This window comes from Acromyrmex echinatior, chromosome 9, assembly GCF_024713525.1.
Source record: "Acromyrmex echinatior isolate Ae372 chromosome 9, ASM2471352v2, whole genome shotgun sequence".
In the NCBI taxonomy this organism is placed as follows: Eukaryota; Metazoa; Arthropoda; class Insecta; order Hymenoptera; family Formicidae; genus Acromyrmex; species Acromyrmex echinatior.
This window is the reverse complement of record NC_141860.1, coordinates 11,663,470-11,687,707: the sequence shown is the minus strand read 5'-3', so window position 1 is coordinate 11,687,707 and position 24,238 is coordinate 11,663,470. Positions and strand designations below refer to the sequence as shown.

The window sequence follows — 24,238 nt, the reverse complement described above, 5'->3', positions numbered from 1 at the left end:
GTCAGCTGGTTGACGTCGCGGTGTTGCGAAAGCTCTACGCGGAAAACGGAATTTGCGACGAGAGAGAATTCGCCGTGCACCGAATCGATTGTATAACGCTAAATCAACTCGTGTCAAAAACTCACGGGATTCTTGGCGCGCATCTTCCGGCGCGTGCGTTGTCTATCGCATACTTTCGCCGTATTGAAAGTCGTTACGAGTTGGCATTCCTTTTCCGCTGAAGGGACGGCGCGATGATTTATCTATGATATTCTGGGACACATGTCTTTTTGTTATCAAATAACAATTTTGATAAAATCTTTCGAATTTGGAAAGGGAGTGATCCTCATTTACACTAAACTCGGGTAATTTGTGACGTCATCACTCAGTTGAATGCACGTTCCTTTTCATTTTGACAATCGAGATTCAACGGAGTTTTACTTGGGATGCACTTCCGGATATCCGGAAAGTATTCAGAATCCAGTATTATCCGGCACTTTTTTATTATCCAATCCGGATAGCCGGATATCATTAATATCTAGGAATATATCCGATTGAAATTTGATATCTTTAAATTGTTGATTTTTTTTTCTTATGCTTTTTCAAATGTTCTAGAAATAAGTATGTATATTCATGATGCTAATATCTTATTCATTATTGCAAAATTATAATCTTTTTCTCTATAGGCTTTTTTTTAGAAGACACTTTTTCAGAATCCGGTCGGATATCCGGAAAATGTCGGATATTTGACTCGAAGAAATTGCCTTCTCGGATATCCGATGTTACATTCTGTCCGGATATCCGATAATTTTACGATCCGGTGCATCCCTAGTTTTTTTTACCTACAATTTGCAAGGCTCGAGATTGTGTACTTTACTGACTCCTGTAACTTACGTTAAAAATGAAGTTATAAACCTGTGTTATGACTTCATAATTTTGTCGATAATTTTGTCATCGAAATAAGCAAGTAGTGACATCATTATATATCTAAATATAAAATATATAACTTTGGATCTGAAGTAGTAAGATCACTTATATGAAAATAGAAAAGCAACTAATGCCTATTGCTCGTTTCCACCAATGACAGTTCAATTTTAATATCAATTTCACTCTTCATCTTTTCCTAGTTCTAAGAATTAGAAAAAAAAAATGAATAATAAGTTGAACCGAGATTAAATTTAATCTGCATTGCTAGAAATGGACATAAGAGTTTCTGATTCCGGGAAAGTCTTATCAGAGAAAGAAACAAGACAGAGTTAATCCGCCAATGATAAGATCGATTTTCACGAAGAAATTAGCATATGTCGTGGATTGCTGCAATTTCAATTGGCATTTACCATGTTAGAACGTAACCAACTTTGTTCGTAACAAAAGTTTCATGCATTCGAGCGATACATTTCGAATCTTCACGAGAATCGCACGCTATCGTTCGATAATCGTCTCTTCCTCGAATTTTGCGAGCAATTCTTCAACTTCGTCCTACTACCGACGCCACTGTGCGCCGAAGCGCTCTTGCAAAATTATCGAACGCAGTTTCGATGTGCGTATCTCGAACGAGTGTGCGAGAACGAGAGATAAGGCAGAAGGGGGGGGGAGGAAGAAGGGACGAAAGAGAAGAAATCAGACCGGGGGGGGGGCCCTCCGCGGGTGTGAACCGGTGAAAAAAAAAGAGAGAGATGCACCGTCGTCGTTATGCGTGTACATACACGCAACAAAGTACGCGCGCGCGACTTGAATCCCCACACATTCCACTACGCATACGTACGCGCGTATGCACGCGGCCCTGTTTGTATAGGGTCAAAGAATTGGTCAAAAAAAGAGAGGAAGACAGAAAGAGGAACGGGCGGACGCGGGGGGAGGATAAAGTAATACGAGAGAGAAAGAGAGACGAGAAAATATGCCTTGAGGGAGAGGGCGGAGAATGAAAGAGAGAGAGGGTGCGTGTTTGCGGATGAGGAGAGCGAGCGAGTCGAGGAGTCGAAGATATAGAGGCGAAGTGCGGAGGGTGAATGCATGAGAAGCAGAGAGAGAGAGAGAGAGAGAGAGAGAAGAGAAGGAGAGACAGCTGTCAGTGGGAGAAGGACGTGCATCGGCGAAAGAGAAAGAGAAAGATTTCGAACGGCCGCGACGCGCGCGAGAGTAGGACGGAGGAAAAGAGTGGTTAGGCGGCGCCTGGTATGTGGCGCCTTCACTGGCGTCGGGCCATCTTTTATTCTGCCATTACAAAGCGTCAACACGTATCTCCCCATGCGTCCGCTTGTGTGTGTGTGTGTGTGTGTACTGGTTATACATGCACACGCCACATGGCGACCATGCGTAACGCTTGCGTTATGTACCCGCGTTTTACGGCGTATCTCCTTACGGACGCATTGTTTGCGGACAATGACAAGGAAGCCTATGACGACGACGATCCCAAGGTTCTTGTTACTGGCCTTTTTTAGAATCGTCTAGGAAGCCCTCTCGATCTCTCTTTTTTTCATATCTTTTTTTTTCTTCGTATCTCTTTCTCTCTTCTATCTCAGGATCTTCAAACACGTGTCCTGCGTTATGGACTCGCTCTTCAGAAGAGCTCTCTGGCTTTGAAAGGGTCGTGACTATGATCTTGGGATATACCTGATTCTTTTTACGAGCATCGCTGTCGAGTTCTGCGCTAGTTTGTGCACTTTTTTCTGCCTTCCCACGTCCCGATTTTTTTATGATCGAGTTTTTTCTTTTTTTTTTCCTGTATGCGCCTCACGTACATCCCCTCACATCGTAGCCTTGTATATCTATATACATATGTTCAACAGGACCACCGAAGGTTCCTTTCTTTCTTTCATAAACTGTTTGTCGACTGGAATTTTTTTCTCCGTCTTATCTTGTAATATCTATTTATAATATGATGTAATCGTTGTTGAATTTTTTAAAGATTTGTACACTACTGTACTAATAATAATGTTCGTATTATAGATGTTTATATATTCAAGACGAGTAATCAACTCAATATACATAAGCAATATATAATTTCTTGAAAATTATATATTGCTTATGTATATTGACTTGATTATGTATATTATGATACTTTGATTATGTATATTACGTTGTTTATTAATCTTGAAAAAAGTGATTATTAATCCTCGGTTACGGTAACAAGTCATTTGAAACTGAAAAAAAAACACGGCTGTACACAGTTTTGCTAAAGTATCAAAAAATTCAGTTATAGATACAGATCCGAAAATAATTTTGTTAAATAGTAGAATATACGCTTAAATGTTGATAGCAATATTGTAATATTCTAGCCACCAGTTTGTGTCCTACATAATTATTTTAATAGTTTGAATAAAATTATTTTTAAATCTGTATCTAGTTAAATTTTTAGATACTTCAACAAAACTTTTTTTCCGCACTCAGAAATATATATACTGTACGCTCAGAAATATATATAATTACGTAAGTAATAATTATTTATTTCGACTATTTTAAAAGTTTATACATCCGTAAATCTGTTATAAGCTTATCATAAGTATTAAATTTATTCAAAATATTGTATATTTTGATTCTTAGTAAATTTGATTTCAATCAAAATTATTAAATTAAAACAAATTTGATTTGCTTATTATATAAAGTTTCTTCGACCGATTTTATAATATTCTTATAATAATGAGTTTCTAAAATTCGTAATAATTACACAATATTAAAAAAAAAAACATTTTTTGTTAAAGGTAACCATTACTTTAAAAAGTAAGTTGAGTAATCACGTTTCTTAGCAGTAGAATGATATTTTTCTGTGTACGATTGTATACTAATAATAGTATCGGGTTTTTTTTAAATTATAGAAACAACACACTTCAAACCTTTCTTTATCGATCACCGTAAGGCGGAAGTTTATTTACACTCTGATAATCCTATCAAACATAGGATTTCGAACTTAGATATGGCTTTCGTAGCTGTAAATGAGGGTGTAATATCGATCCTCTTCAAAGTTCTCTACGAAGTTCTGTATCGAGACTTTAGTCTATTAAAGTCTTGGCGGTGCATCGCAGGGGGTTGCGGGTGGGTGCAATGGTACGATGTCGATAAGGGCCAACGAAAATATAAGCGTTGCCAAGTGTCCTTTTGATCGAGCATTGCCGCCGCTGCCGTGCGCTCGCGCGTAATAGAAGCGAGAAGTCTTTTTTTAGACCCTCGTGCCGCGGCCGACACTCTCCGCTTGCAGGAGAACCGAAATAAATTGAACGATTTTATTGCGATACTATTCGCGACGCGCCCGCCTACTTGTTTCACAATGCCTGATGTTCCGATATATACATGTATACACACACACATATATACATATATATATATATATATATATATATATATATATAGAGAGAGAGAGAGAGAGAGAGAGAGAGAGAGAGAGAGAGAGAGAGACATATATATTATGTATATTGTACATACATAATATCTCTCTTCCTCTCTCACATTTTATTTAGATTCCGTACGTGCACAACACGCGCCGCATTCTCTGCGGTGCTGCCAGGCAGGCGCCAATAATATTCTCGCTGTACCGTTCTCTAATATGACACGCACTTAAGCAAACACCCGATGATTTTATGCCTTCGTTTACTATGCGCGCATACGTACACTACGCACGTACGTACGCACAGCGCGTACGCATTTCGTTGCGAATATACTTGTATATCCTCTGCATGTATACGCGGTGTCATTTATCCGCTGTCCTATTTTTCGATAATACATCTTTGTTAAAATGGATTCAAATTGCTCAAAATGGATTCTTCTCTCATGAGGAATGTTGGAAAGAAGTCAAGCGATTCGTTCAACTTGATGTTTGAATTAGAACTCGCTGATTGCTTGACATTTAATGAGTCTGAAGGAGACACCCTATACGCGCGCGCCTATATACGCAATGCGCGTTGTAATTTTGCAAGTCTGCGTGGGAGTTACTCGGGGAAGATGCAATTCTTAAACACGAGCTTTATCCGTTGGATCTATCTCTTGCCTATTCAGCGACGCGTGGTGTGGCGACACTCTGACGCGATCAAAGTTTTAATAAATGCATATTGCATTTACGCTGCTTCGATTCTTCGATCTATTTATACACGCGTCGTTCTTTGCGTTCTATTAAATAATTTACAACGACATATCTACTCAATCTCATTTGTACTCGCAATCATTATTATATCACTTTGTTACTCGACAATCATAACTATTTTCTTTTTACAATGCATATGTCTCGAACAATGCGCGGAGTCTCCTGTCAGAGATGAGATATTCGATTTTCTCGGAATGCACGTGGCGATATTATTCCGCCGATATTTATGCCACGCGTGTCAGGTTTGCGTGCGGGACTGAAGCTCGGCGACGACGATGACGACGGTGACGGCGACGTAATGCATTCAGAAGCGACGGGCGGCGCGACGCAGGAAGCGAGCGGTTTATGGCTTCGTCGTCGTCGTCGTCGTCGCCGTCGTCGTCGCCGTCGTCTCATCGCACGGGCGACGCGTGCGATTTTTTTGAATGCTCGTTCATGGCCCGACTCGAGCCGTCGTGGATAGAATCCCACGCGAAAGTCAAACCGCGTTGCGCCTCGCCGGCGCGACGCGGACGATCCTTTCCCGCTAGTCTCGTTTAAAAGGCGTCTGTCCTCGACTTGGCGACTCGCTGACGCGGTCATCCGTCGCCTCTCTGACGCGCGTGGCTCCCGCCGATACCGTCGCGTCGTTTCGATTGGACAAGGGAGAGTTTCCCACCCACATATACCTGTATCCTCACGTGAGTTTTTTTTTATCGATTCCGTCTGAGTGCTTGGTTATGAGCACCTATTTGGATATCTATCGTCGCTGCTGGATATCCAAAAGTAGCGTCGAAAAATTTTAGAAAGAACATCGAAAGAGCGCATTCTTATTTCTTATCATGTATTCTGATATATTTAAAATTACACATGAAAATACTTTTATTTTTTCAGAAAATTAATCCTCCTCAGGTCACACTGAAGAAAGAGCTTGATAATAGTTTATTAAGTTAATAGTTATTTTGGTTAAAATGTGACCGAGAATAATTTTACTTTCCTAAATCTTTATTAAGTATTACTAAACAGTAACCGTTTAGTAATATTTACTAAATATTTAGGAAAGTATAATCAAATTATTCTTGGTTGTATTAACCAAATATTTAATTAGCATTGTTTTATTAAACATTTGGTAGCTATTACCAAACTCTTTTGTTCAGTGCACGTAAGAATTTGGAGGCGATTTTTCAACTTTGAATTATGACTTTTTTGTCGATTCCTGTCTCAAATTCCGACACGTACAAAAAATAAATGTTTCGTGTGATATAATTGTACAATTGTATTTATAAACGTTGAGAAAATATCCCAGAATTTTTTCAGATACTTTAGAGCCTTCTCAAAAAATCTTTTGAAAAACACAAACTGTATTTCAGCGATCCAAGTGGACTAAGTAAGTGGTGAAAGTCAAAGTGATCTGCAGAGTTTTGAGATTAATATCGTCAAACAATATTTTGACAGTCGCAATATTTGATACAAAATAATGCTTGTGTATATATGTGTGTGTGTGTGTGTGTGTGTGTGTGTGTGTGTGTGTGTGTGTGTGTGTGTGTGTGTGTGTGTGTGTGTAAATAAGGAAACTTCAACGGTATTTATATCTACGAAGCAATGATAAAATACGCGATTACGGTCTTTCCATTATTTTGCTAATCGAAAACATATGCACGTTGTTTTCCATTGAATTTCGAGGACAAACATGTTCCTAGCGCGATCACAATCTCCTTCGCGAGGTCGCGTAATAAATTTCGATCGAACGGCATCGCGTTGCTTTCGCGAGGTCAGTTCTTGACGGTACTTTCCGTGACCAGGTTGACACATATTACACAAATTACGCAACTTCGACGTTTCAAGTTTTGATGTATTTGAATACGAACTCGTAACACGCTCGCGATAAAACATTCTCCGAAATTCGGCGAAATTGTATACCGGTTTCCCCGAGGAAAAGTAACGCAAACGTTGTCGTCGTCGTCGCGAAAAGGATCACCACGGTGGTATATCTTCATTGATCTCTCCTTCAAGGTAATCCGGTTTTCTCGCACGTCTTACAATTAGTCTAGCCATCTAGTTTCTCCTCGTTTCCGATTACATGTACGAGGTTGAAAATGATTCCTTCGTGCGCACTTCTAGTTTATTCTGTCTGGGTCGATCTGTCGAACCCAAGAAAGCACGAAGGTTCGAGATCCAGTTGACGGACATTCAGCTAATTATCATAGCTAATTATCATTTCTAATCGTGTATTTAGCATGTATTTATTAACGCATATTCCAAGTTTTTCTGTCGCAACACAATAAGACAGACGGCCTCCGTGCGATAATTCGTATACATATCTCTCGTATTTATCTAAACATACTTAACTTAGCGCCACTGGTTATGTAAATATTTGCGAGTTGCAATATTTAGATGATAGAATTGCGTGTTTAATTAGTGAAAATCCAAAATCTTTTATGCGCATCTCTTAGGGAGATCTGCGCGATGTGCCAGATTTAATATTCAATTTCGAAAAAAAAAAGAAAAGAATATGCACGGAAAGAAAAGAATAATTTTGTTAAAATATTAAAAAATTTAAATAGATTTGAAAAATAATTTTGTTGGATCATCAAAATAATTATATAGGAAATTCATGATGAGCAAAAATATTGACATTCTGGCAATCAATTGAAACGTCCTACGTAATTATTTCGATAATCCGACAAAATTTATTTTCAGATCTAAATTTTTAAATATACTTCAGCAAAATGCGTGAGAGCTATAAAGTTTCCCTCGTGAGGTTTCTTTATTCTGGAACTCGACGGGGGATTATCTTTTTAAGGATAGGAGTGTTAAAGCCGATTCTCGATGGAATTCTATTTTTACAGAGATAGAATTTACAAATAAATGATAAGTGGAAGGAGATAAAGATATTTCTTTCTTCGGTATCAGTACTCATCCCTCCTACGGGACTTCCCTGTAATCTGGCGTCGTCGGCTACAAAATTGGGCGTCTGAGAGCTTCGTCCTGGGCGGCGCGGCGATTCGGCGGTCTTCAAAATAAACTGAAATTCCGAGTCTCTCGGTACACAACACAGGCGCCACTGACACGCTACGCTCATCTTATCACGGGCAAACACCACTCGGCTAAACTCGTAGTTTCCTATCGTTCGCTCTCGTCTATCAAATTAGATATACACACACACACACACACACACACACACACACACACACACACACACACACACATACACACGGGTACATGCGTGCAATCGTGCATATGGTATATGCATATAATATGACAGTGTATGTACGTATCATGCGTATATACAGGGTGTCCTTCCTTCGTAGTTTCACACCCACCGAATCGTCTCGTCTCGCGTCACGGTATCTGATACGGAAGCGGATACGGCGACTATTTTTAGCGAACACTGCATTTCCTGCGGGAACAAAAATAGACGAGGGTCTATTGCGCGTAAGAAGTAAAAAGTGCATCGCGCCGCTTTAACGGAGATTAATTTGCCGATCAAATCGATACTTAGCCTTTAATGAATATACTATACGATACGCTGCATATGCAATAGGACAATAAATAATAAGGATTGTTGAGAGATAAAGACGCGCGTAAAAACGTATTTGCTCTAGTCTGGTGAATTGAATTAGAATATTCATAAATGATCTATATATTATGTTATCTTTCTTAGGCGCCAATGTATATATATTGAAATACAAGAGGTAAGTTCTTGATGAATAATCTGTGATCATAAATTAGACCAAAACACATTACATTATTAATATATTCTAGAATAATTTTTCCTTTTTTTCAATATATAATAAGCTTTCAAAATAGGTATACATAAATTGCAGTAAACTATTATATGTTCTTACAATAAACATAAAAAGTCTCGAGATTAAGTAATAATTATTACAGTTTGTTCTAATTATAAAAATGTACAAAAATATTATTAGCCTTCTTCGCTTATTCGTGTTGCAACATTCCTCGATCAATTTTCACTCAATATTACAGTATTAATTACATTTATTTAATTTGTAACATGCTAAAACTATCCAAGATGAATTTATGTGATATTATCTAAATAAATTACAAACAAGCTACGAGCGCTTTTAACGTAAAAGCAAAACAGCGCGAAGTAAATGAACGTTTTATACATTGTCCTCGGCAAAGTGGGGACTTGGCGATTACGGTATATCCGCGACGAAGGTGAGGAATTTGGCAAGTACGTCCCTGGTAGCGGAGAATTGTAGGTTATAGGCTGGAGTTGCGCGCTCGCAACTTGGAGTATACGCGCGAGAGTACACGCACACGCGTGTGCGTCAGGCGGCCGCGATGGCTGGCTTTCTTGCTACGCGAGCGTACGCGAGAGCGCGTGTCGTTAGGTATGCAATGCGCACCTATACGCCGCTATGGCGCACGGTCGTAGAAAGGCCGTTTGAAGGACAAGGGTCACGTCTCTCCGAGCGCCGATATATACATATATATATATATATATATATACGGCATACGAGACGCGGCCGCTGCCTTTACTACCTTTACCGTATAGCCGTCGACCCCGATGCGTGCGCTTATCCCTCGCTGGCCGGCACGCGTACACGCGTACCCTCGTGAACGAACGGACCGCGAAATTCTTTTCTTTTTTTCGAATAGATGGAGAGGTAGGCGTAGATATAGGCGTAGATACGCTGGAATCAGAGTCGAGATTAGAAAGATCCAGCGAGCGGATTTATGCCCGTTTCTACCAATGAGGTTAAATTTTCATCTCAACTTACTACTCCTTCATCTTTTTCTAATTCTTAGAATTAGAAAAACATAAATTAATTAAAACCGAGATTAAATTAACATTGGTAATCGAAGGAAAGATGGACGAGAAGGAAAAATGTAGACAAACGATTCAATTGGAAATATGTAATGTTATGAAATTCAATTGCAGAGATTAACGCGAGATTAGTGAAGAAGATATGAAAGGCGAGGAAGATATTTTGTCAGGCGAATTTGCGTCACAATTTGTGTTTTTTTTTTTTTTTTCCGTAACTTTCTGCACGGAGATTTCAAGAGGTCTGGCTGATTTATTTCTGATAAACAAACGCGTGATAAAAATAATTAAAGTACGATGCTTTAAATTTTTATACGTCTACGTTTTAAGCTGTTTTTGCGACTCTTTTTAGGTGAGAAATATTTTACATCGTATATCACGTAATTCACAAGTTTTTCATCGCGATGAATGAAGGATGGAAATCTTACAACTCTTAAAGTACTTTTCCTACGTTCCATACATTCTCTCAATTTTGTACCGACTTATCTTTTTATACTGGCTTATCTTTTTATGTGCAAGATTTTTTGATACGCGGAACAACCGTGATCGTCAACGTACATGTGCACCTACGTTACGTACGCAGTTACTTGGCCGGCCATGCTAAGGTTGGGAATCTTATCTAAGCTTCAGGGTGTTTGACCCAAGTGGGAAAACACATTGGCACTCTGGTGGCTTTGCATCGGTCGTTTGCGATCTACTTAAAGCGCTGTTCACAATTGGCTTTTATTATCGACCGAAGCGACATGAAACGCGGACACGACGACGTCGCACAGATAGAACGTTGATGTTAACTCTTCTAAAAAATGCACGGATTGTAAAACCACAGCGGTTCTCCCTGTCTACCCCGTTTCTTCCTCGCCCGAACACAAATCGAATGGAACGTGCGCATGGAACCAGGCAAATATAAATCTCGCTGGATTAATTTACGATCGTAAAATATCAGGCCGATCAAAACAACACTCCCCCCGGTAAGCCGTGCGCAAGTCGCGTCGGGGGTGAAATGGAAGACCGACGGGCATTATTCTTGCAGATCGCGGTGGTATGGCGCGTCGATAAGTAATTGCATCCAATCTTCCCGAAATTCGCTTTCGGGCTGTTCCGCTTCTTCCGCGTCTCCTTCTCTCGTTCACCCCGAAATTTATTATCGGAAAGGCCGTTCCCCGATGATTTATTACGAACGGTCCCGTGAGCGCTTCTTTTTCTAGAGTCCGAATTTATTCGCGTGCGTCGCAACACTGGACAAGTGCGAGCCGTAATCTCGCGGATACGATATTTTCTTTTTTCTAGAATTAATGTGTAACAAATGGAAATTTTGCGCGAACTTGATATCCGTAAATAATTGATCGATTCTGTAATGAACGATTCAGCTGACTTTTGTTGGGCGATCTCAATTACGTTTTTTGACACTGGAAAAAAAAATCGGATTACATTAATTCTGTTTAAAAATGGATAAATCAGAATTTTTTTATTGCATCTATTATAATTTTTGAGATAGTTGAGATAAATTTTTCTCAGTGTACGTACGTACAAATTTCTATCTTCCTTTTCTCTCTTTCACGATCGCGACTTTGTCTATTTAAAGCCTATTCTACAATTGCGCAACCATAATTGTAAGCGATTATAATTGACCAATCGGAGTTGAATATGAGGAGAATGCTCGACTGTGATCGTTCAGTTTTTACAATTACAATCACAGCTACGCTCACTCGATTACAGAACAAGTTAAATAAGTTTAATATCCACTTTTATTTTACGATTTTAGTTTCATCATTTATGCTTCATCTTACAAGATGTATATGTATACGCGTTCTGTGTCAAAGCGGCGATGGGGCGGTAGCAACAGCAGCAGAACCAACTGCAGCAGCGATGGTATCGCATTCCAAACGAGACTCCAGACACTTTAGCCGACGCTGTCGCGTGTCTCGGGACGGCGAGCGTTATTTTTCTCCCATCCGTGTTTACACACGCTCCCGTGCAAACACCTTGCGTATCGCTCCGCGTGGCGATTGGTATGCGACTGGGAAGGTCGACACTCGAGATCTGCGTACGCTGCAAACGATAAATATCTGCGCGACCAACTCCAAGTTGGCCATTAGACGCGATCCTTTCCGATCGCGACACCCCGGATCGCGAAGTTAGCGCGTCGTTCAATAAAAAAAATATAATGACAGTTCCAGTAACACTCTTTTCATAGTTCTACAGTTCCTCCGTGAAAGTAAAAAAAATTTCGTAATGTAGAAGACGTCACTTGGAAAAGAAGTGTTGTGCTAATAATTTAATCGTAATTCCTGCGTTATTCATTTCTCGTTAATTTTAGAATTCTACGCTCTACATTTTAACAGAGAGTTGCAGCTACTACTTTTCCAATTTTGATTTTTTATACTAAAAATAATATTTTTATAGTATAAAAAATGCGGAAGTCCTTTTTATTTTAAAAAGAACTGTACAACTCTATGAAAAGCCGCGCTACTGGAACTGTCATTATTTTTTTTTTTTTTTTTTATTAATTTAACGAACTGGAAGTTATCTGCACCGTCTGGCAGTACAAAGGACGGCGGGATAATTCTCGTGGCATGGTGCGGTCGCCGGCATCAATTCATTGAGAGGTTTTTCTTAGTCGAGCTGAAATCCTTGAAAACGAGAACGATTACGAAAATAAAAGACTCGCGGACGTACGTCGCGACGTGAAATATTACGTCTGTCTCTCTCTCTCCCTCTCCCTCTCTATCTCGGATATAGAGAAATGAGGACACTTAAGAGCCGCGGCAAGCTGCAGTCAATTCCGTAATTGCTTCTTTATCGTGATCTTCAGAGAACCGACAGAATTGCTTTATTACAGGGCTTTCGGTCTGCTTCCAATTTTCCGAGCTACATACGCCGCCCGCCGCGCGTCTCTGCGTGGCCCACATTTAGTGACTGCGTTTATTGTATGTATCGCGCGCGGGACGCACCTCACGATTCTCGCTAACTCGTCCCTCGCTAGCTCGTTTCCTCCCCGTGGCATTTATCCCCACGATTTATCCCTTCCCACGATAGCGACGCGATCGTCGGATCGAGAAGCGCTCTTACTTCAACATCGAGAATTCCGACAGCAAATGACGGATTTAATGCGCTCGCTGTACCTATTAAATTAAATTGTCCGTTTCCGTACGCTTGAAACTCGCGAAATCTCCTCGTTAAATCACTTGGAACCTCGAAACACAATCTCTCGATTTGCGCCGCAAGTGCCTCGGTGCATCGAAAGAAAGCGAGTAGATCTGCTTTTTGTTGCTGTCTCTGAACTACACTAAAACTTTTTTATTTTGTTTTCGTTAAACTTCAAACAGATATATAACCTATTTTTTATTTATTTTTTTATGCATCTATTTGTATTTTAAGTACATATTGAAAACTATGTTTTGTTGCATTCATTGAAATTCAGGTAGATTCAATCAGAAAGGTGTTGGTCAAACATTTGTTAAATGTATCAAACATTCCAGTCGAGATAACCAGAAATTCAATTATGATTCATATGATCAGAATTCGTTTTGTAATTTGTTTATACTTCTTGTTAATCAACCAGAATATTTTTCTCAGCGTGATTCAGAAACGTATAAATCAGACACTTTAAAGTCTGCAGAAAGTACGCATAAGATGCGTACTTTCCTGTTTGCGTTTTAATAGATTATTAGAAATTCTTTGTTCTGTGTAATGTAATTGTAATAATTTAATTATAAAACGCAAGAAATCTAACAGGAAAATGCATCATATGGCCGCAACCTTTACAGTTTAATCTACTCAAACATTCTAGCTAGAGATAACCAGAAATTCAATTACGATAACTAGAACTCTAATTGATATGATTAGAATTTTTTGTTTGTACTTCTTGTTGATACAAAACATTTCACAAATCAAAACATTTTGTTCAATGCAACAGGTGTACTCTATATAGTTCAGCCACAAAGAACAGACCTCTCTCCTCGTACGCGATCCCCCAAATATCCAGAGGATTTCCAGTAACGGCAGTCGCCTCTCGAGACACCCTGTATATCCGGCGTATCTACCTCGCGGTTGATTTCGCGCTTCTGGTCCGCGATGCGATAACTCGATGGGGAATAAAACGCACAACGCGACGGCGGCAGCCAGAAACTGCTGAAAGACCGCAGACGATCGCAGATAAACATGAAAATTCGACGGCGACGACGACGACGACGACGACGACGGTGGCGACGGCGGGCGACGCGACAGGCGTCCTTGCTCCAACCACTCGCGCTACTACCGATGACGTAATCGTCGCGATACCCCGCAATCTTGGCGCCGCGGTAAACTCGTAATATCTATTTTTATCTGTGGTGGAAGCAAGGGGCTCCCCGATTCCCCGCCGCCGTCGCCCGCCTGCGTCCCATCTTTCTCTTTCCCGTGCGTGACGCTGCTCTACGCACACACACACACACACACACGCCAGCTCGTCGTGTGTCGTGTAGACCCGTGAGAAGAGAGAGCCAGACCGAGTCAAGCCTCGAGATGTCCGAGCGGAGCCTCGGAAATCGAACGATGTTTATTGCGGTCGCGATAAGGCTGTTTTCGGTCGCATCGCGTATTTTCGTGCCATAGCTTCCGATCTGATGAATTTCTGAATCTTCTTGTTCCTTTGGCTTCCGGGACTCTGCTACACTCGTCGATCGCGTTACCGATCATCGGCAAGAAATCGCGAACGTGGGAGATCATCCTCAACGGCTGCGCGCTAGGTGACGCAAAATTACTCGTTCGGAATCACGTCGCGGAGCGGAAGAATATAAAAAAAGAGTAAGCAAAGGATTTTAACATTAAAATATTTAATTGATGTTAATTTTTGTATAATTTTATGAATGAAATTACCATGCAGGTTTATTCATTAAACTCTTCAAAAAAATTTAAATTTATTTATTAATGTGATAAAAATGATAATAAAAAAATGATAAAAATAACTCAAATTGGATATAATTTGATTATGAATTTAAAATTAATCGTCCAACATTCTACACAAGAAATTGTACTCAACGTGAATTGAAAATTATCTCACATGTTCATTATTTAAAATAATTATAACGAAAGCTTTCATTGACATCATAATTTATAATGGCTTTTCCATTCTAAGCTTAAAATGGATCTTAATTTATATTTTATTTACATGTAATGTGTAACATTAAAATATAATATTAGATGTTATTAAATATGAAATAAATAATGATAAATGTCAAACTGATGAAAGTAAAGATTAAAATAATATTTAATATCGAATCGATAAAAATATATACATATATAAGGAAAAATTATTATGTAAATATTAAATGACCCTCCATAATATTAAATATTAAATCGATAAGAATAATATTAAGACCGTGTATAACACGACGTACTAAGACGTTAACACCGGATGGCCGTGTTAACATTAATCCGTGACTGTCTCGTGTCATTGTATTCTGGGCTCAAAACAAATCGGCACTCGATGTTGCACCATCGTACGGTACGTCTTATGTCTTCCTCCGTCTCCGAATTCTTATTTCACTCAGCCGCTACATCCGGCCTGCGGGATCCTGGCGCCGATCCCAGGCGACGGTGACGCCGCCGGAGATGCTGTGACGATTAAAAGCATGAGAGATTTGCCGGCGTCCCTTTGTAATCTCTCGGTGTAAACCTCTTTACCGGAAAGGACCACTCGTTAACAAAGAATCCCGAAGAGAAACGTCTCGTCGGGCCGACATCCGGTAGATAAAATGTTCGGAAAAGCATTCCGAATATTACTTTCGACAGACGCGATTAGGAGAAAGACAATGCTCTAACCTTTTACGGTCATAGAAGTATATAGTCTGGCTTGTGCTCGATAAAGTCTGTCATTTTTACTGAAGGTATGTCATGCCTGTTTCATACCTGAAACGTATAGCGATTATTATTTACAGATATGACAGGGCAGATAAGAAAAATAGTTTTTGAACAATAGTGATGAGAGATAGATTTAAACTTTTTTTCTGAGCTGACAACAATAGCGGAAGTCTCGGTATTATTCTTCTTGACTGGATAGAGCTAGGCAGAATAGACTAGAAGTATCCTATACTGTATCCTGCTTCTGTTTATGGCCGTGTCTATTCCCATTACACCGCCAGAACTGAAAATCTACATAACATATTGTAGATTTTTAGTACTGATGTATATCGGAAATTTGAAACATGGCTTATTATGACAAATTTGATTGGACTTATCCAGTATATTCTGGTGCACATTAAAGCTATCATACATAGATTGATGTGTGTTTAATTAAATATAGAAATTTGATTGAGTTTTGATTAAACCAAAATCCTCAATACACATTATTATGCTGTTATTATTTTATAATTCGAATATTTACATTTTATTTTTATACTTAGGTTAAATCGTCACGCAAAGACAGCTTAATAAAAGACTTTTGAAAGATCACATTCATAAAATATATAAAAAAATTTTTACGTCTTTTTACATTTTTTTTTTAGCATATAATAATGCATTCATATTATTTCGCATTTATTTATCACAATTCGATCGTATTTTAGAAGAAGAAATTTAATATATTTGATACAATTGTATTGATAACGACTTTTTAATTCGTAAATGACAAGCACAAAAAAAATATAAGTAGTGTTGATAAACAATACTGAATGTCGTAAACGATTTACGGTCATTGATCGATGACAAACAATAGTAACTCTTATCATATTTTAGATCAATTTTAAATGTTCCTTTTTTTTTATTGTTTACAGGTGAGACAGGACAGAGGGAATGGTGCACCTTGGCGTACTGGGAATTGGGCGGCCGAGTTGGTCGTTTGTATCCCGTGGAACCATCGACAGTGAATGTCTTCGACTCTCTTCATGATGGCGACGGTCTCTGTTTAGCGACTCTGGTTGAAAATCACAATGCTCCGCCCGCGGTCCAGCGTACGCGCAGCAAAATCGGTCTTGGTAAGTCCGATCTCAGAAATTTTTTTTCAAGATTTGGTTCATTTTACTCTATCATCATATACTTTTCATAGTAAAATTCCCATCTAAAGAATTTAGAGAGTTTATAAAACACTTTTAATTCTTTATTGTACAACTTATATTTAAAATAAAAAATATTTTTAAAAAGCATAATGTATATCCACTTGATAGTACTAATTCCTAAAGATCTCAATATATAGATAAGAAAAATCCCATTTTTTATTGTAGGGCTAACGCTCAGTCAGGAAGCGGACGGTGTATGGGCGTACAATCGATCGGAGAGCCCAATCTTCGTGAACTCGCCCACCTTGGACGATCCGGAATCGAGGACGTTACTGGTTTACCGAGTGCCACCGGGTTTCTGTCTCAACATCTTTGACCGCGCCAAGATCATGCAGCTTCCATACGGCGGCGGCGGCGGTCAGGCCGCTGGTTTTACCACCTCCGGCCCCGTCGACATTAACTCCGTCCGCATCAGCTTCGCCAAAGGCTGGGGACCCAAGTATTCGCGGCAGGAAGTCACTTCCTGTCCGTGTTGGCTCGAGGTGCTCCTGGCGCCGTGTAGGTGATTATCCCCAAGACTGGCCAGGCCGAAGAGTATCGTCAAGTCCCGTTTTCAACTCGCGCCTCTTGCTCCTCCTCGTCGTCATCGTCATCGTTGTCGTCGTTGTTCTCGAAGAGGATCGGTGATAATGATGCGGCGACCGTGGCCTTTAGCTCCGTCCTAGCGAGAGCTGTGTTAATAATAAATAAAAAGAACACGTGTGTGTGTGCGCCGGGGGCGATCCTCAGCAGCACGTGCCGGGGTCGTCCCAACAACCCCAGCAGTCTTACCAAAGTACACGCCGTTAAAATAATACGTTTAGGAACAACGTCGCGTTCCACTTTCGTCAATAGAATGAGAGACGGGAACGAACGAGATCGTTCGCGAGCGTGTTCATCGAGCGCGTATGAACGGAGAGATTCACATCGAGACTTATACGAATGGGACTTAGGATCATTATGATGTGTGCGTTTGATTCGTAGTTTTTCTTTTTTTAATTTTATTCTCTGATCGCTTAGGCGTCGATGCTATTCTCGAGATTCGTGTGAGAATTTCCGACAGAGGAAGCGCAGAGAGTTCCGGTAGGGCTTCCGGTAGGTCTAGTCACTTGCGTTTATGGTCTACGCGCGCTAACTCGCGAATCGCGCGCGTGGATTCTGAATTCAACATGGCAGGGAAAATTCTTAGTCTCGTAAAGATGAAGCATGGAGCAAAGAGTAACATCGACGAAACAGAGAAGATAAACAGTAGATAAAGAGTATCTATTTCATGATCGCTCTTTAAAAAATATTTTTTGGATAATCGCTTTTGTCAGTTGTTTAAAAAAATTCAGAGAACAGCAGGGATTTATTGGCATTTAATAATAAACAAAGAAGATAGTTATTCAATACACGTAGCACAGAAAATAATTGAACATCCCTGTTCTTTGATAATTTTTGATAAGTTAAAAAGAAACTTATCATGAATTTTTTTTGTACATAAATTCGTTATTTCGTAGAACTTATGTTATTGACAAAAGAGATAAATTAACGTTTAAAATTAAACGTTAAAGATTTAGAACTTTGTAAAAATAATCATGCTATATTAATCATGTTTGATATATACATATATATTTAAATTTTTTAATTGTAATTGCAATTTTCTTTACAAGTTTTTATACAGATTGCAAACTTTCTCTAAGATATCGTTATTTTAAGAAAGTTAAAAATATACAAAACGAAACGGAATCTTAAGTAACATAATAATATAAATATAAATTGATGAGTTTTTATATATTATGAATTAATTTTTATTTAAATAAGATATTTATTAATTGATGTATTAATTTTAATTTTCGAAATAGAGAAAAAATCGTGGCTGCTACAGTAACATAAGTTCTATGGCGAGTCCTATGTCGCGAGAGGACCTGTACTGAATCGAATAGTCGCGTGATCGATTTAAAATTGAAAGCGATTGATGTGCCACGAGTCCCGGGTGTATTATCTCCGATCGTCGTTCGGTGCTGTACATACGTATAGTACATGTACATACACTGTGCCTTCCCAGCTTCCCTTCTTGGTGCAGCGCGTACTCTCGGGAAATAAAAGTGCGCCACGTGCCAAGCTCGTTTCGCATGAAAAAAGAAAAAAAATTATGCCTCCTGATTCGGAGCTTTATACTACAGTAATACGATGTACTGTGATAAGAGTTTGACCGCGAGTCTTTTCTTTCTTCCTTTTTTTACGATTACGAAACAAGCGAAACAACAGAAAGAGAGAGAGAGAGAGAGAGAGAGAGAGAGAGAGAGAGAGAGAGAGAGAGAGAGAGAGAGAGAGAGATGTTCGCATATAACGGTTAATTAACGATTAATTAACGGTTAATTAACGGAAGAGATTCTGTACATCGGAAATGAGGAATGAGGTATCGCTGATAGTTTCACGAGGATCATCTCTTAGCTTACAATTAGTCGCGCTAGTCGTCGAAACATTTCGACCAAGATGAAGGATGGCTTCTGTATTGTTTTTTATTTTCTTCTGGCTGTAGCTATGCACGCCTCGTTGACTTCCGATGTACGGAAATTTTACTTGAAGAAGATTATACACGAGACGCATATATACGGACATTTTTTTTACATACTCTGTAGAATATACGAATGAATTTGAAAAAAGGAAAGAGCGTACACGGTGTTCAGAACAATGTGTTTAAGTGCATACGATATAAACGTGTACCATCATACGTATTCATTCACGCAAGTACACGATACACAATACACATACACGCGTACATGAAACACACATACACAACATATACAATCGACTGATCGACCCTTACTTTACTTTCGTACTACCGCTTTTATCGAACGTAAAAGTGGCCGTTACTTTGTAATAATTGAACGGATTAAGAGCTACGAGAAACGATATATTGTGATGCGTATACGCCGCTTAAATGTTATATATTGATATGTATACAGAGACGTATACAAAAGATGTTCATAGGTAGCTAACTGTGTGTGTGTGTGTTGTGTGTGAGAGAGAGAGAGAGAGAGAGAGAGAGAGAAAGAGAGCGCGACAGTCGGGTTGGATCATCGGCGAAAATAATTGTAACGAGGAATGAGGGGACGTCCGCCGGCAGATTGTTCGCTTTGGATGACTCCGGTTTGTTTTTCGTAGTCTCTTTTCCCGCTGTTTTCCAACACGTTGTTGTGGTCGAGATCCATCTTTGCCTCTTGTGCCACGAATTAAGAACGTGCGCACCGCCTTGGAATGTGTTTGAAATGCTGTTACGTGCCTCTATCCGCGCGATGTAAGAGCTGCATTTGACAATTTATGAGACAGACACGTCATTCGTATCCTCAAGGGAATCCGATTACAAGTAATTTAAACCTACCGTCTTGAGCTTGAGGTACTAATATTTGTCAGCGACGTCCGTGTCCTTATATTCGTATATTATGATAATGTTATATTTGCAATAAATCGAAAAAAGACGACCAGTATAAATACGATAAGAATAATTTAGAAATAAAAAAAGGACTAATTAATTAACGAAAAATGTAATATGATGCGAGGAGTCGGTAATTCGTGTCGATTCGCAGATCTATGCCGTGGCGTATATTACGCGTACGCATACAAAATACGTAATGATTCATATTTGTACCTCTTTGTGCTCGTTTTATCGCGCTCAAGCATTCAAAAGAGCCGTCGCGGTCGTACGTTAGGAACAAAAAGAAACTTACGAAGGCGCACTCTAAAATTAATGGTAGGACAGTCCTACGACATAAATATCGCTGCGGGGACGTTCGGACGTCTTCTTCCCCTGCGACATGCCTCGTCGCGATAAATGCGAGAGCGATTTCTCTTTTGTCTCGAGAATTTCGAGAGAGAAACGATCGTGAAAATGCGAAAAAAAATCGTATAAATCTCTCCTGGAAAAAACTTTGAAGAAGAAAAAACATCTACGCTTACAGAAAGTCCAATAGCAAACTCTCGCTTTAATAAATCTGATTAATGAATTATTATCGAAAAAAGAAGCAAGAAAATAAGTTTATTTCATGATATTCTTTTTTTTTCTCGAATCTTTTATCTCATGTGAATTAAAATTTTACGGAGTTTCGTTTCTGTCTGTTTGGATGATTTTTAATAGAACGCTATTATTATAATTATGTTTTCTGTATCATTGTCAATCTCGTCGACATTCTGCATACTGCTCTATCTTTCGTTTTTTTCGAAATATCTGTAGATACATAAAAGTGTTACTTATAGATTGTATCTATACATAATATAAAGTGTGGAGAAATCTTTCGGGTTTCTTGATAATTTTCGTGAATTTTTGTAGCGTCGTAAAAATGATCGAAAGCACGAGTCTACACTGATCTAAGTGGAAAAGGAGGTTCGGATGTGAATAATGTAATATACATCTTCGATGAAGATTTTTTTCAAATAAGAAAGACTAAATACATCTGTTGTGTACATTCGTAAACTGCGTGGAACGTTTTTGCATTTCGACTGAAACATAGAAAACATAGATTCATCTGCATGGATTGTCTTCTTCACTCTACCTCTTCGTTTTGCTTTCTTTTTCCTTTCATATCCTTTCGCGCTTTATTAGTTTATCCTTTTTTTACAATCCGCTTTTTTGATCTTTTATTCATTTAATCTTGATATATTATCTTTTATTTACTTGATTTTCGGTGATTATCAATGCGAACTGTTTTGTCTAAAAATTATATATATATATATATATATATATATATATATATATATATATCATTCAAATATATATATATATATATACTTTTTTTTCCAAATTATATTTTTTACTAATAATTTTTTAATACATTTTTCATCCGATGTTTTCTTTAACATAAAAGTTAATCTGTATGGAATACAGATTAATATCAATTTTATTTCACGCGCGCGTAATGAGAGAGATTGTTACGTCGGCAAATGACTGTTTTTCTGAAGCACGTCAAGCAAGACTGAGCTTTCTGATTAAGAATAATTTATTCTTACGCCTATTCGTTGTGAGATTTATCTCAAACAGAACGATTGGCTTTCACCAATAAAAGAGCCGGTCACTTGTTCGACGAGTTACTGTTTCTCTCGGGCGACGCGACGTGCTATTATCTAGTAGTAGTAATAACGAGAGAGTAATAACATTAATGTTAACGACCGAACGACAATTAGAGCCGTTTGCTAGCGTCTACTAATTCATAACTGCTATCGGCCGACCGACCACTCCACGTGTCTGTGGGCTAGGTTTAAATAATCTTTAAACCATAGACACACAACATGCAATACGATAGTTCCTCGTTAGCGAGATTAGATGCCTTCAAGTCTTATTTAATTGACGGTTTATCATTAAGATCAGAATTTGATTTCAAAATTTCTTCGTGCGGAGAAAAAAAAAATACGTGACAATAAAATAAAATGAGGTTGCCGTGGGAGTAGCGGAGGGGGGGAGGAGTTCCACGGGAAATATTCGTAGATGGAAGTAAAATGGAACGACGAATTAAAGGTAAAATTGCACAAATGAATGAATGAAGGCAGCTGATTTCCCTATAAGGACCCTACGTCTGTGACACATAGTGCCTTTATATAGCCGTTCACTGTTTACATTTAATTAGTGTTTAGAACGAGAGAGACAATTAGCGGTTATCAGCGTATCCGTAAATACTACTGTTACAGATAAGTACTGTAAGCGCTTCATCAGCATCAGGTATTACGATATTTCCATATTTTTGGAAAAGAAAGAAAAGTAAGAGGAAGCTCTCGGTTCATACGTATCTTTCCTCTTTCCAAATTCATTCATCTTGTCTCCTCTTCATTCGAAATTAACAGTATACACCAAATGGACTGAACTTTGAGTAAAAAGAACAAGAGAGAAAAGATTTTGAATTATAAATCTATAGATGAATCTATAGATGAATTTCGACGATTCCTACCGTGTCCTACGTTCTGGGGGTACATTTTAAGCCCGTTAGAATGTAACGAATAAACGAATAGTGCCTTACCACGAGATATTGTGCTTTTTAAAAGTTCAAATAGTTGGAGAGTAGAGAGACACGCTTTATAATACGGACAACTTAGATTTTTCCCAATCGCGAATGCGCGCTTCAAATCGTAGCCTTGCGAAATTGATAAAAAATTTATTCTTCGCAGATGATTTATCGATTGTGATCGTCTCTTTAAAGATCGATCGATTTTTATCACAAATTCGTCGACGAATTTGGAAACTCAAAGAAAAAATGACCTAAGAAGTAACATTTCTAATTGCTTGCGTTTGATTGAGAAAAATTCTCGACAAATTATTGGATAGTTTCTATAATAATTTTGAAAATACTAGTTTGGATATGAAAATAAGAAAAATATAAAATCTTTAAATATTAATAATTAATATTGGAATATAAATTCTTTAAATAGTAATTATACAATATATTTTATTTTTTAGGACATAATTTTATTAATCGTTCGCTGTAACAACAGTTTCGAAATTCGTCGATGCAAATATTGGCGTTAATTTTTTTGTTTAACTTTCGAATTTGGAATTAAGTCACGACGCAGACGAGCGCAGATATTCGCTTTGATATTCATCGATGACATTCACGGATGAAAGAGCTTTCGATCAGGCATCGCGATTTCTCATTTTCGAATCACGCGCAATAAAATATACGCAACAAAAAAAGTATATATAAATATATAAATATATAAATATATATATATATATTATATATATATTATACATCGATGCGGAAGGAGTGCACAACGAAGAATCGAGATAAAACAAACGTTGCTGTATATATTGTACATAAGATGTGTACGCACGCGCATACGCATATATATTATACATATTATGTATATATTATGTATTACGTCGGCGACGACGATAACAATAATAACGAATGGTAGTAATAATAAACGACGAATAATAATAAAGAAAGCAGGTACCGAGAGTAAGTGCGAATAGTGTAACGAAATAACGATATTATTAGGTAACTCCCGAGAACTCATAATATTATTTTCAATATATCATTGTATTCGATTCTGAAACGAGATAACACGCTTACTGAGCGAACGTGATCGTATATCGAAGATCAAGGAAGTTCTCTCCACTCATTTTTACGAAAAAGAAATAAAACAAATATACGAAATTGCAGATTTGTATCCCACGTGTTATTAATCATCAATCACCAAAATCACATCCTGCTTGTATCTCTTTAATAATAACGAATCTCATTATTAACATATTATGTTAAGTGTCTAGTGATATTACGTATACAACGACTACATCTACGCGGTAGATTATTTTAATTCTTTTCCAGCGGAAAAATAATTACAAACGTTTTTGCAAGAAAAATTTAGCTTGATAATTTTGCCATAAGAAAACTTTTAAAGAGAAAAAAAATTTTTCTAAGACGATGTTAA

The 24,238-nt window shown here is 38.3% G+C and overlaps 1 protein-coding gene across 1 annotated transcript in view; it reads left to right on the top strand.

Moving 5' to 3' along the window:
* Dad (Daughters against dpp) overlaps positions 1 to 23,969 on the top strand; it is a 55,648-nt gene extending 31,679 nt beyond the window's left edge. The window contains exons 4-5 of the mRNA XM_011062478.2: positions 16,577 to 16,777; positions 17,024 to 23,969. Coding sequence (XP_011060780.2) covers positions 16,577 to 16,777; positions 17,024 to 17,364 — 542 coding nt within the window. The 3' untranslated portion in view covers positions 17,365 to 23,969. The remainder of the gene's footprint in view (positions 1 to 16,576; positions 16,778 to 17,023) is intronic.
* The last annotated feature ends 269 nt before the right edge of the window (positions 23,970 to 24,238 follow it).